Source organism: Macaca thibetana, chromosome 12 (assembly GCF_024542745.1).
Source record: "Macaca thibetana thibetana isolate TM-01 chromosome 12, ASM2454274v1, whole genome shotgun sequence".
NCBI lineage: Eukaryota > Metazoa > Chordata > Mammalia > Primates > Cercopithecidae > Macaca > Macaca thibetana.
Window position 1 is genome coordinate 73,615,438 of NC_065589.1, and position 14,619 is coordinate 73,630,056.

The window sequence follows — 14,619 nt, forward strand, 5'->3', positions numbered from 1 at the left end:
GAAGAAAGCCAAGGTAATTGAAATAGTACTGACACCTGACATAGTTTCTTTTCATATTTTGTTTGAGACACTCATGACTTGTCTTCTCGGGAATAAAAGAAAGTTCTTTAATTTTATGTGAAAATTGGCAATATATACTTAAATAAATTATATGGAAATTTAATGAGGAAGTATTAATCTCTTTAACCTTTTTCAGATAAAATTGTCTCTCTGCCATGGGCATAATTCAGACATTTAAGTGCCTTCTGGAAAAATCTACCTATTCTACCTTTATTAATAGAAGTAAAATTGGACCCACAGGTATAAGGTACTTAGAGAAAATATGAAATTATTTAGTGTTAGAAATAGGCTGCCTGGAAAAATTTTGTTTGCTATTCCAGAATTATATGACACCATTTTATTAATTAAACAGAAAGAAGGAACAAAATGACAAGGAAGATATAATCAATTAAGCATGGAGAAGGGTGTTAATTATGGTTTTATAAAATATCTTATCATATGATAATTTTTTTGTGTTTGAATTTTCAAGTACCACCTTGAAAACTGTCACTGTCTACTTATCTTTTACATTTTCCTTTTTTTTTTTTTTTAGAGACAGGGGTCTTGCTTTGCTGCCAGGCTGGAGTGCAGTGGCGTGATTATAGCTCACTATAACTACATAAAAAGAGAATATTTTTTTGGCTCAAGTGATCCTCCTACCTCAGCCTTCCAAGTAGCTAGGACTATAGCTACTTGAAAGTGAGCCACTGTGCCCAATTTTTTTTTTTTTTTTTTTTTTTTTTTAAGATATAAAGAGCTCACTATGTTGCCCAGGCTAGTCTTGAATTCCTGGCCTCAAGTGATCTTGCCTCAGTCTCCCGTAGCTGGGATTACAGGCACGAGCCATAGTGCCAGGTTTACTTGTTGTTTGAAAAGGTTTTTCATGTTAAGTTTTGGTCATACATTCCTTAACAGATATCTAATTTTATCAGAAAACCAAGTTTTGCTGAACCTAAATATCTATACTATATGTAAGTATAAAAAGCTCTGTAAAAATTGAGGGCAAACATTTTTTCTTCCATCAGGGGATTATATTATAATTTTTAGAGGATCACGTTTACCCCCAAAGCTCTTTGTATGTAGACGATTTAAAATCCCACGATAAGATAATGTTACCATGTTATGGTAATTCCTGCCTCAGATTTACAGGATAGTTTTCACATCATGCTTGTGGGCATCAATTCACTGGATTTTATCTGTTTTATCTGGAAGCAAATTTGATGAACTGATGATGCCCTGCTTTTACCTGTGTTAATCAACACGGGATAAAATCAAGCTAGCTTAAAATTTTTTTTTCCTCTTTATAAAATTGATACATGGTCAATGTAAACAGTTTATAGAATAGAGGAAACTATACAGAAAAAATAAAATCACTCATATTCATATTCACACCACTCTGGAATAACTGCTATTAAAGCTTTGGTATATTTCCTTCTTGTTTATACTAGGATTTCAATGGGTGGGTTGGGGGGACCTTGCCCATCCTTGGTTAATACCTATATCTGCAAAATTTTTATTTCATTAACCTTTTCACCATATAGTTTAAAAATCTATATTGTATTCTTTACACATGTTGATAATGTAATTGTGTATGTAGCATGCTTGAGTGTGGACACTATTCTCTGGGCATTTTGATAATATTATACTTTTGCTTTTGCATTGTAAGCTCAGCTTGGTGGTAGTCAGGTACTTTATCTTGTGTCCCTACGAACTTTATGCTTTCCAATATCCTTGTTAATGCCAATAGATTAGTCTGTGTGTAGCAATAATTATAAATTAAGTAATAATTTTTTCTCTTAACAGCACAAAGTACATGCTCAAGTCATCAGATAACATGCTCCAACGGTCAGTGTATCCCAGGTGAATACAGATGCGACCACGTCAGAGACTGCCCAGATGGAGCTGACGAGAATGACTGCCGTGAGTCTGTTTTAGTCCTTGCACTGTATTTGGTTTCACCCTTGTCCCTTTGACATTTTAATCAATTTGTTAGATTTGCTGATGGACATAAATGCCTACAATATGCCTCTTGTTATTGCAATCTCTTGGCAGATTCTTTTGTGGATTAGGGGTGATGTTCTGATAAGAGTCTATTTTTAACAAGACATTCTAAGAGTGTCCTGCCTTAGTGCATCAAGTTTCTGTATTTTTTATGGTAAGAAACTTTTAACATGAACATAGATTCCAACAGGAAGGATAGTTAAATACATCGAGTACAGAATCTAGTTTGGTCAATTTTAACTGTTATTACACAGCTATAGTGAGTTTCTAGGTCAAATTTCTCACTAGTTTTCCTGCTTTTATGGACTCAACATTTTTCAGATTATCTTTGGAAAAGTGTTACATTTTGAAAATGGCTTTTCCTATAACAGCAGCATACTATGTCTGTCTGTAACTGATCACCACAAAATAAGACATATAAATCATAGTACTCTATGTATAATGTATAAATATTACCACACCAAAATAAGAAAGTGCAATTATAGTTCATTATGTAGTAACAGGTAAGTAAAGAACAATCTTCCTCTTTCGAGGCTTCTATAGAACTGTTAGGATATGAGAAGATAGGAATTATTCTGCTGTGCCAGTCCTATAGTCCATGTAATTGTCTTTAATCTCAGACATACCACAGTTTCTTTCTCTCTCTCTTTTTTATTTTTTATTTTTTTGAGAAGGAGTTTCACTCTTGTTGCCCAGGCTGGAGTGCAGTGGCGTGATCTTGGCTTACTGCAACCTCCGCCTCCCGGGTTCAAGCAATTCTCCTGCCTCAGCCTCCTGAGTAGCGGGGATTACAGGCGTGCGCCACCATGCCTGGCTAATTTTTGTATTTTTAGTAGAGATGGCATTTCACCATGTTGGTCTGGCTGGTGTTGAACTTCTGACCTCAGGTGATCCACCCGCCTCGGCCTCACAAAGTGCTGTTATTACAGGCATGAGCCACCGTGTCTGGCCCCAGTTTCTCTTAAAAGCTCTTACAAGTCTATCATTTATGAATTTTTCCATAAGTTCCTTGAGTTTTTAATATATGTATGTTTACATATGTTTTTAATATATATATAATATATATATTTCTGACAGGCCTTTTAGTGCACTCCTGCATTTCATAAGTTTACTAGGTGCTGTGTAAAGATATAGTCATGTGTCATTTAATGAGGGGGACACATTCTGAGAAACGTGTTGTTAGGCAATTATGTTGTTGTGTGAACACGATAGAGTGTAGTTAAGCAAACCTGGATGGTCTAACCTACTGCACACCCAGGGTAAACAGTATATACCCTAGGCATTTACTCTTGCTCCTCGGCTGCAAACCTGCACACCATGTTACTGTGCTAAATACTATAGGCAATTGGAAGACAATGTTAAGTATTTATGTATCTAATCATATGTAAACAGAAAAGGTACAGCAAAAATATGGTATTATAATCTTAGGGGACCATCGTAGTACATGTAGCCCATCCTGTTTGTTGTTGCCCGAAAGAGCCATATGCGGTTCATGACTGTACTTCCTTTTGTTTGCTCTTAAATTTGTATTTCAAACTTCAAGGAATTATCCCAGTATTCCGTTAATTGGTGAGCAGATTTTCGTGTGCCTTAGAAACCTTGATCATAAACTTTTCAGTTATTATTTTCAGTTATTATGTCTCCGACTGAAAATTCAAGGTTTTAGCCTATTCTCACAGGATATTGCCTCTATTGTTTTATAATTCTGATTTAATTTTAGTTCTCTGGATTGTCTCTAAATTCCTTCCTTTGATACAAATGGTTGATTTTATGCTTTCTGATAAAAGAGCTATCTTGTGTAAACTTTGTTAAACTTCCCAGTATGGTGCCGTGACTAGGGTAGGAGCTAACATACGTTGATTATGGCAAGCGAATTGTTTCTAGTCACTGTACGTTTCAAACTGTACTGTTCATGGAAGACATACTTGTATATGTGCAAAGGCAAGACCTATACTTCCATCCATACCATGACCACATGGTGCATTTTTAAAAAAGATGCTTCTCCAGTGCTTTTTTCCTTGCATGTTATTTTTCTTTGAGAGAAGCGTCTGTGCTATTTGTCCTTGTCTCTCCATTCCTCACACAGTTCCTAGTATAGTTCTGTTCTAATTTTCATCTTAAATATTCTTATTTATCTATCTATTTAATTATTTTTTATTTTACTTTAAGTTCTGGGGTACATGTACAGAATGTGCAGGTTTGTTACATAGATATACACGTGCCATGGTAGTTTGCTGCATGTATCAACCCATCATCTAGGTTTTAAGCCCCACGTGCATTAGGTATTTGTCCTAATGCTCTCCGTTCCCTTGACCCCCACCCCCCTGACAGGCCCCGGTGTGTGATGTTCCCCTCTCTGTATACATGTGTTCTCATTGTTCAACTCCCACTTATGAGTGAGAACGTGTGGTGTTTGGTTTTCTGTTCCTGTGTTAGTTTGCTGAGAATGATGGCTTCCAGCTTCATCCATGTCCTTGTAAAAGACATGAACTCATTCCTTTTTATGGCTGCATAGTATTCCATGGTGTATATATGCTACATTTTCTTTATCCAGTCTATCATTGATGGGCATTTGGGTTGGTTCCAAGTCTTTGCTATTATAAATAGTGCTACAATAAACATACGTGTGCATGTGTCTTTATTTTTTGAAAGAGATTACAGTGTTTCCACTTTGGATTTACCTTCACTCTGGAAATTATGCAAAGAATTTAGACTAAACTCTGGCAAGTTTAGAGATGGTAGCGTGTGTCTGGATGCCACAGAATAGCAAGTTCAGGGGTCAAGGATTCTACTTTCAGTGCTTTGTAAAGCACACAGTAGGTTTTTCATTGAGGCAAATGAAGAAGATATTTTTGATTAATAATAATGATAAATCATATGTTATATTTTGTAGCATTTTGTAAATTTCAGAGCATTATTAAATTCTAGTTGTTACTATTAGGTTCCTTTATGAGGACAATAGGGCAGACACTATTATAATGTCTTATGAATAAATGAAAACTTCAGAGAGAAGAGTGACTTGTTTGAGGTTGTATAGTAGAGATAAGGCTTAATTTGTCTTCTAGTTCCAAGTATGGTGATTGCTCTTCATGGAGGGCTTTATTTACAGAAGGAGAAAGTCCTATCTTGTACGAGTTAAGAGACCACCAGCCAAAAGTCTGTGTCTTTATCCCTTATTTACAAGTAGATGAAAATGAGTGCTTCATTGCAAATGCAGTGGGACTAAAGGAACTGCTACTTTGGGGAAAATAAAAGTCAGCTGAAACAGAATGTTTGCAGCCAAGTCTAAAGTCACTAATACAACCGGCTCACAACTTTGCCAGTGAACCTTCTGGCAAAAACCTGGCAGGCTACGAATATGCAAGTAGCTGCTGTAAAAGGGAATGAAGCAGAGGAAGTGAGATTTGTAAGCTATTATATCTGGGCAGGAGATTTTAATCAAGTTTTTTTTTTTAATTAAAAAAAATTAAGTACAAATAGTTGGTGAAATAATGATTCACTAAGGAAAGAAAACCAAATTTGGCTTATTGTTTCTGGAATCATATACGTTATGAACCGTTCAGGGCACATTGTGGCCTAAAATGAATCACATGCATGTAAGGGATTTTGCAATGAGGTATTCTTTCCTATTTCCCTCTACCTTGTTTATTGATTGCTAAGTTTCATTTATGAAGGAGTGTAAAAAAAAAAAAAAAAAAACCTCAGAAATCAGGGGAAAGGTAGAAAAGAATCTTCTTATTCTTTGTTAGTGCTTTGATCTGGTCACAGTCAGATATGTACAGGAAGGAAATGAATGGCCTGGATCAAAGTCCTTAGAAAATGTTAGTATAGGGGACGGGTCGCAGGAGTGGTCCCATTTTGTTTTCCTTCTTTGTTTAAAGCTCTTGTGGAAAGTGGGAAAGGGAACTGCCAGTCACCGAGCACCAGCCACCATCTTGCCCACTTTTCACATCAATGCTGCAAGGGGGGTATGAGGACCAGCTCTGTTTTACAGAGAGTGTAAAGATTATCAAGATGTAAGAGTAGGGGAGCCAGGATTTTAACCTAGGTCTCAACCGTATGTCTGTGCTCTTAAAAGATTTTGCTTTAGAAATAGAAATGTGTAACTTATTTTTGTTTAAAGGTTACTTAGCTATTTTATTATTTTTACATATTATTGTCTAAACGTTTTTTAGTATGGAAGGTTTTTTTTTTTAACATATACAAAAGAAGTATGAATTGTATAGTGAACCCCTTTGTATGCACCAAATAATTACATCAATGATGAACTCATAACTAGTATTATTTATTCTCTTTATTCTCCCCATTATTTTGAAATATTTCTTAGACATTATATAATTCCACCTGTAAATATTTCAGTATTTGTCTCTAAAATATAAGGACTAAAACATAAACATAATATCATTATCACACCTAAAAATTAAACAACTCTTCTTTAAAATAATCAGACATCGAGCCAGTTTTTAAAATTCCCCAATCATCTTGTTATTTTTTACAGTTTGATTATTTAAATCGAAGTCCAAATAAAATATTTATGTTCAAGTTAGTTGATGTGTCTCATAAGCCTTTCAATTTGTGGGGTTTCCTTCTATTTCTGTTCTTTACCCCTTGCAATTTACTTGTTAAAAAAAACCCCAGGTCACTTGTCCTGGAGTTTCCCACAGTCTGGGCTGTGCTCATTGTGTCCCTTGATGTCCTTTAACATGTTCTCTGTCCTCTGTATTTCCTGGCAATTAGTAGCTAGACCTGGAGCAGGGTTTCTCGACCTTGACACTAATGACATTTGGGACCGGACAGTTCTTTCTTGTGCATTGTAGAATGTCTAACAGTATCCCTGACCTCTATCCATTAGATGTCGGTAGCATTGCCCAGTTGTGACAATCCAAAATTGTCACAAAATTGTAAAGCACACAGTAGGTTCTTCATTGAGGCAAATGAAGAAGATATTTTTGATTAATAATAATGATAAATCGTATGTTATATTTTGTAGCATTTTGTAAATTTCAGAGCATTATTAAATTCTAGTTGTTACTGTTAGGTTACTTTATGAGGACAATAGAGCAGGCACTATTATAATGTCTTATGAATAAATGAAAATTTCAGAGAGAAGAGTGACTTGTTTGAGGTTGTATAGTAGAGATAGGGCTTAATTTATCTTCTAGTTCCAAGTATGGTGACTCTGGACATTGTCAAATGTCCTCCAGGAGCAAAATCATCCAGTTGAGAACCACTAATTTAGGAGACTGAACAGGTGCAAGGATTTTCTTGGGGGGGGGGGCGGAAACAAGGGAAGGCAAGAATACTTTTTATGTAAATGTGTGTATTTTCATTAGGAGACACAGGATAGCTAGCTGTCTGTGATGTGAGTAGCCATTGATGATCATTGCTGAAATCCATTTAGTTATAGCAGTACTTAGTTATTTTAAATGTTGCATTAGGTATCTAACAGCTGTTATTAGTTGCTTTAAATTAGAATGTTTTCATGTGATCAAAGATTAAGTGAGGCTTAGTCAGAAATCATCTTCATGAGACATGACACTTTATTATTTCTGCAGTGACGATGCATGGAAATCATTACTTGTGGACAAACTTAGAATTAGCCTGTGAATGGGGCTTTTGTTTTTCTATTTCTCAGAAATAGAATGGCCTATAGGAATGAATATATTAGGTACCTGGAAACTACCTAAAAATAGTAATGGATGTTGGAAAAACTCCAAAAAAGGACTCAATTCTTCCCTCCAATATTCAAAAGGATTAGGGAGCTTGATGTTGTAGTTCATAGCCCTGCCTGTCATTCCAGACCCCTACGTTGTAGTTCATACCCTTTCAAGCTTCTAAAATTAAGACACTGAGCTCCAAGACACAGTACCTTGTGTCCATTCCAGGCATTCCTTTACAGAACAAAGAGTGGTGTGTAAGAGTCCTCTCAGGGAGGCAGGCAGGGAGAGAGGAGGTGAGAGAATAGTTGAGATGGTGAGGAAGGCGAGGGGTCTCAACAAAAAGATTATTTTTGAGATAAATTTGGTATAGTATGAGAGATTCTTATTGCGTTTGGTCTTTTTAAAGTCTGCTTCGTCTTTATATGCATAAGGTATTGGTGGTTATTTTACCCTTTTAGAAAAATTTCTGAATATATATATATATGTATGTATGTATGTATATATAGGTGCGAAACAGGTAAAAGCTCATTTTCAACCTTAGTTCTTTTATTATTCAATCTGGTCATCTGTAAAATGGCATCTTATATTAAACAGCTTGTCAATTAACTTTTTTTTTTTAAAGGAACAGAGAGATTCAAAACTGTGGTCCATTTTACTTCTAATGGGATTAGCATCAAGGAAAAACCACTCATGCAGGGTCTAAGATAAACATCAGAACAATGCAGCAATTATAGGTCATTCAATTAATATGTTGAAGTGACTTTCAGTTGCTCAAAAATAGTACAGTTTTTTTTTCTGTTAAGTGAAAAGATTATTTTGCTTTTTCAAGCACCATATTAGAATGATTTTGGTGTGAATAAAACTATTGCTAATTATCGTTGGTTTGCAGCACTTCTCTTTTGTTACTTAGGAATGCCAAAGAAAGGGTAAAATCCCTGTTACAATGAAGGCTTTCTTGCCGGTAATCAGCAGTATTTGGTCTGCCTGCAACTGGGGCTGCTTTGTCCCAGAAGTTTTATTTCTATTGACTTTCTGCTCTTTAGAATTTAAACATTTTTCTTTATATCTCTAACTGCTGAAACTCCAGCTGAGGGAACAGTGGGAGGGGAATAAAGAAGATGCTTAAAGTCATTTTGTGGACTGTGAGGGTGCATGAAGAACATGTTCTTCAAACTCAGTTCCACATTTAAGCTGCCCAATGAGCCTTGCCCTTGCTATTCTCTCTCTCCCTGAAGCTAGAAAGAAGAAGCAGGCGACTCTCCAAAGGACCCCATCTTACCTGTCACATCACAGATGTACCTTTTTAGCATTCTCACAATTGAGATAGGATTCAGAGCCCTGAAACCTGGAGGAAGGAGAGAAAACTCTCTTTTATTTAGTTTCCATCATACAAGGATGTTATAAACATCCCCCGTCTTTAAAAAGATCCTAAGATCCTTCTTAGCTGTTGCCAATTACTCTGCTCCCTTTAACAACAGAGTTTCCTAGCATTGTCGTTAACGGCTGTTTCCATTTACTCTCGTCCTGTTTCTTTCTTTAAAAAAAATTTTTTTTAACCTATGTAATATATCCAACTGATTGTCCTTTTTTTCAGAACTCACTGAAAATAGTCCTTCATCTTCACCAATCTCCTGAAAACATTCTTTCAATGCTACCAATGACCGCCATTATGCTAAGCCGAATAGTTCTTGTTCAAATGTCACTTCTCAGAGAGCTAGTCCCCATAGTTACTCTTTACCTTTTACCCAGCTCTATTTTTGCAACTTTTTTTTTTCCCATTGCTACTTTTACTTTAATAGCTCTAATTCCGCTCTCCCAAACAGAATGTCAGTTCCAGGAGAAATGGGATTTTATTTCATTCTTTAGTACCTTGCACACCTATAGGTGTGCAATAATTATTTTTGCATGGATTGATTAATAAAATGCTGTGGGAATTGCTACTTCACTTGTAATTTTGTTTATCTTTTAATTTAATTCTTAGCACAGTATCTGTGAAGTCACATTTCAATAAATATATGTTGAACACAAGAGAATTCTAATTAAGAAGAAGGCATCACTCTGTAGAATAACTGGTTTCTAGTGAATAACATTCACCCAGCAACGATTTACTGATAAGTACTCAAATTATTTGGGGCTACGTTTCCAGCAGGGAGGCTGAACCACACCATTTCTAGTGACTGGAAAGTGGCTACTCTTATAATGCTGGGTGCAGCTAGTTTTCCTGTCTCTTTGATTAGATTTTGTCTTTTGTTCTGCCCGGGTGGGTCCTTGGGAATAACTACTAAGGTATGGAACCATGGTGTCGTCTGGCCTTCAATGAAAACATGTAGCCCAGTGTCACTAAACATGATGTACATTATAAACATTTGTTTACCCCTTAGAAGCCATCTTACTTCTTTGTACTATTCCTTGGAACATTTGATGCACATTTTTCCATCTTGTTGCTTGGTCACTTTTGTAATATAGATTGTGTGAGGTTTTTTTTTGTTTTGTTTTGTTTTTTTAAAGGAATTTGGAACTATGTCAGTTTTTATTTCCTTTGCAGTTTTTGGTGACAGCTCTGTATATGGGAAGAAGGTAGTGCTGTGGATCTGGAATCCTTGCAGCAACGCTCTCAGGCACATTTCTAATTGAGGGCTAAGATTAGGTCGCCGTGGATAGAGACCAGCAAGGAGTCTGGGCCTTAAGACCCAGCTAGTACAAAGGGAGTGAGCTAAGTAAAACTAAATAATTTAGTTTGTTTCTCTTTTTGCTTTGGCTTCCTGAAAGCCACCCAGACTAAACTTGATGTTAGTTCAATTCTACTAGTCCTTGGGATGACCATATTTTCTTTCTCTTTCCAAGGTGCTGAATTCTTTTCTTTCTCTCTTTCCTTCTTTCCTTCTTTCCTTCTTTCCTTCTTTCCTTCTTTCCTTCCTTCCTTCCTTCCTTCCTTCCTTCCTTCCTTCCTTCCTTCCTTCCTTCCTTCCTTCCTTCCTTCCTTTCTTTCTTTCTTTCTTTCTTTCTTTCTTTCTTTCTTTCTTTCTTTCTTTCTTTCTTTCTTTCCCTCCCTCCCTCCCTCCCTCCCTTCCTTCCTTCCTTTTCTTTCTTCTGTTCGTTCTTTTCTTTTTTTTTTTCCCTGAATTTCGTTTTTAATAAATCTGGTTTTATATAACTTTTTATTGAAAGCTTTTTCAAATTACTTTTGGACAGAGGCAGGAAATACTTCTCTGTTTTTTTCCTTGTATATTGCTACACTCCCTAGGAGCTAGTCCATGATGGCAGTCACTTTAGGGACTTGAAATTCACCAGGAATGGGAGCTTGGGGAGTGGTGGTCGTACCTTTGTGAGACTTTAACTTTGTGGCCTGTTTTTTGGTATTGACTCTCCTGTTTTTCCTGGTACTCCTTCTGGAAAGTTGTTTTTCCTGCGTAGGTTTCCTAGAATTCCTAGATTATATCATACTGAAGTACTTTGTTGACTATGCCATAAGTTGTGGGAAACTGGAGTTGGCCTCACTTCTCCCTTTTTCCTAATGTGGATGGGAAACTGACTGGCAGAAAGAAAATCTTCCCTCCTTCCTCTTGGGTTTCTTCTTTTTCTTGTCAAAATCTCCTTTAAGAACTTCCTAATACCATTCCATTCAATTTCTTTCTTCTTTAATTTTTCGCTTCTTCCTGTTACTTACTCTGCAGCCTATAAGTGGTAGTTGTATCTGTGGCAGTGGTTAGTAACATGGGTTATGGAGCCAAGTTGCTTGGATTTGAATTCTGGCTCCCCAACTTTACCAGTTATGTGATCTCTCTCAAATTCCTTAACCTCTTAATGCCTCAAGTTCTTCCTCTATAAAATGGGAGTCATCATAGTATTTACTTCATGAGGTTGTTATGAAGATGAAATGAGTTTATGCATATTGAGTACTTTGATACATGTCTGGCACATAGTTTTTAACATATGTTATTGATGATGATGATGATGATGATGATGATGATGATGATTGCTTGTTCAACTTTGTGGGTAGTACTTGCAAGTAAGTGCTCGTGGCCAAACTGGTAGATTCTTTCTGGCAAATCATTACATTGACTGGATTAATCTGTCTTGGAGCCAGAGTAAATAACATAAAGTAACTTATAAAGGACAACTCTAGGACCTTGAAAAGTCCCAGGTATCTGGGCTGGACTTGTATCAGTAAGTTCTTTTGTGTGTGTGTGTGTGTGTGTGTGTGTGTTTCCCAATCTTGGCTTAAGTTTCCTAACCTACTTTTAAGATCCCTTCTTCATAATAATAGTCTTTTCTATGTTCTTTTCAGCCATGTTGTCAAATTGTGAGAATAAAACATGTCTACAGTCTTCCTGTCAAGATAATAATGAATAGTCCCTTATATTTGTATCTTATTCTGCTGTATGATACTCTGCTTAAAATGAGTTCCATTCTAAGAGGTCTACAAGGTCTTCAAACTACATTTCTACACCCTCCTCCCTGATTATGTAAACAGAACTATAGCATGGAACTTTCTTGCTCCAAACCAAATCATTAACAGTGAAAAAATATGAAAACTCTTATCTGCATATTTTGGGGGCAGCTCCCAATTATGGGGTAACAAATCTGAACATGTATCATTTGGGACCAGGAGAAATAAAGAAAGGGGAAGAAAGGAGTGGTGTGAGGAAGGATATTCTCACCTTTTTGTGTTAGAAAAACCTTAAAGGTCTGAGGCTTAATTTATAGCTACTTGTTGATCTTTCCATTAAAGCCAAATTCAGAAATAAGAGTTTCCTTGGTGTTCTTTTATATGGTCTCCTCTCATATTGCACTTTACCCTATACTTAAAATCTTGCAGGACATTTTAGCCACATGATGGATTTGCTCTTTGGGAAGAAGGTTAGACTCAGGCTTGCCAAGCAAATAAACCAAAAAATAAGATTTTAGATATCTCCCAGTTGGAAGCTCAAAGGATTGTGACTTATTGTTTTCTGGAGTAGATTGAAACTCATTAACGTCTTTAGCAATGATAGTAGAATCCATTCATTTCTTTCTTTGGTCAGTGTTAACAGTTTGGACCTGTTCTCTCTGTGTGGATCTCCAAAGAGGGAAAACCATTTGGAAACAAATTTCCAAGTATTTTCAGTATTTTGTGGAGTTAGGGAGCTCTGTGCAATCTTTTCTGTAAGTATACATCTCAGGTTAACTATGCACAGAAGAGATCAAGGTGTGCAGGGGTTGAGAGGGGTCCCCTGCTGATTGAGAGAGATTCTTTATCAGTGTGGATGGAGACAAGAAAGCTGTTCGTTCTTCATTCCAAAAGTCGAACTGCTGACCTCTGGCCATCACAATCCCCTCCCTGATGATATCAAGCTGGCCTTGTTTGTTGGGTGGGGAATGGGCCATGTCAGTAAACTTTTAGTCATGTCAGTGGTTACTGTTTTAATCCTTTTCCTTTCAATTTTCTGGCACTGGTTCTCAAAAAGCAGGATGAGGAAAATGAGAGAGCCACCCAGCACACTTATTCCAGATTCTTTATAATTATCACCTTAAATGAAGTAGCTGCTGTTCAAGCCCAGATTAATTTTCCTCCTGACAGGTAGCTTATCTGTTGCAAAGAGCTGGGTTTTCTATGGGTTTTTCTCCTGCTTGCTGCTGCTCTTAAAAGGCTAGATAACACATTGACTCTAGGAGCTATCTGGCTCACAAGGGCAAAGGAATTGCTTGCTGGCCTCACCTGGTCTTTTGCATCTCTCAAAAGCAGAATTAATAAACATCACTTGAAGGGAGAGTTGTGTGACCCATTTGAAGGTACATTTGTAAGGCATGTCTTCTCAGCAAGGAAAGACAGCAATAACTCTAGGCACCGGCTCACTTTTGGACTATTAAAAAACAAAATAAAATTCAGAAAAAATTTTAAATTATAACTAGCTATTTAAAAACGCCTTCCATTTTAACATATGATCGACTATACATAACTCTGGCAATTGAGATATTTAAGGACACTTAAGAGACTAACTTTGAACCTCTGGAGATGAGAAGGGTTAGGCTTATTCCTTTACTATACCAAAAAAAAAAAAAAAAAAAAAAAAAAAAATCATTGGAGAGTCCGTTTTTAAAAAGTGCAAGTTGTTAACATGGCACAAGTTTAGTACAGTTTCAGCACAGAATTTTGTACACAGCTTCTGCTTGAAAAGACTTGGGACTATCCAAATACTTATCTTCAATATATTTATATCTCTATAAAATCTCAAACTGCGTTCTTAAGTGCAAAATTGAGACTCAAAGTTAACTAAGACATACCTTTTCCTTTGTTAAAAAGAAATCAGAAGATGACCTGATAATCAATACAAAAATTATCTTTCATGAAAAAGATGGTCAGACCAAGGAAGATATCATATTTGTGAAAAGGAGGGTATTCAAAGGCCATAAAAGGCAGAACCTCACAATATTTTAAAAAGCCGAATGACTAAAATGTTCACCTGTGATAAATAATAGCAATATTGAACATTTCTTGAGCACAGTGAGTAATGTCCCACCACCCCTGTACTAAGTGTTGGGGATTCTAAAATGAGTAAGACAGGATCCTTAATCTCAGGGAGTTTCATTATGTCACGGGGGAAAGAGATCAACAATCCACAGAATAAAGCCTCCAGTAAGAAGTCACGAGAGACAGGTGGTCCAAGTCTGGTAAGTAGAGAGGAGGGACAGATAGCATGTTATTCCTGTAAGGGACTTCCTGATTTTCCACTGTGACCTAGAAAACCAGGTCCAGTGAGTAGCAGTGAGGTGGTTGCATGTACATAACATGGCAACAATAATTTGTGCTTTGAGAGCACATTATGCTTTTCAACATGCTTCACCAGACAGGGTCTTTTCAGGCCCCTCTACCCTGTGCAGTAGATTATCCAAATGTGCAGATAGGGAAGTAGAAACACAGGACATGAAGCTTGAGTCA

General features: G+C 36.6%; 1 protein-coding gene and 1 long non-coding RNA gene across 2 annotated transcripts in view; both read left to right on the forward strand.

Annotated features, from left to right (window-relative positions):
• LRP2 (LDL receptor related protein 2) overlaps positions 1 to 14,619 on the forward strand; it is a 213,535-nt gene that overhangs the window by 45,691 nt on the left and 153,225 nt on the right. Inside the window, exon 4 of the mRNA XM_050750442.1 lies at positions 1,843 to 1,959. Within this exon, the coding sequence (XP_050606399.1) occupies positions 1,843 to 1,959 (117 nt within the window). The remainder of the gene's footprint in view (positions 1 to 1,842; positions 1,960 to 14,619) is intronic.
• Positions 1,970 to 7,730, forward strand: LOC126932019 (uncharacterized). The gene is made up of 2 exons (XR_007718082.1): positions 1,970 to 5,068; positions 7,166 to 7,730. It is a non-coding gene; the product is annotated as an uncharacterized LOC126932019 (long non-coding RNA).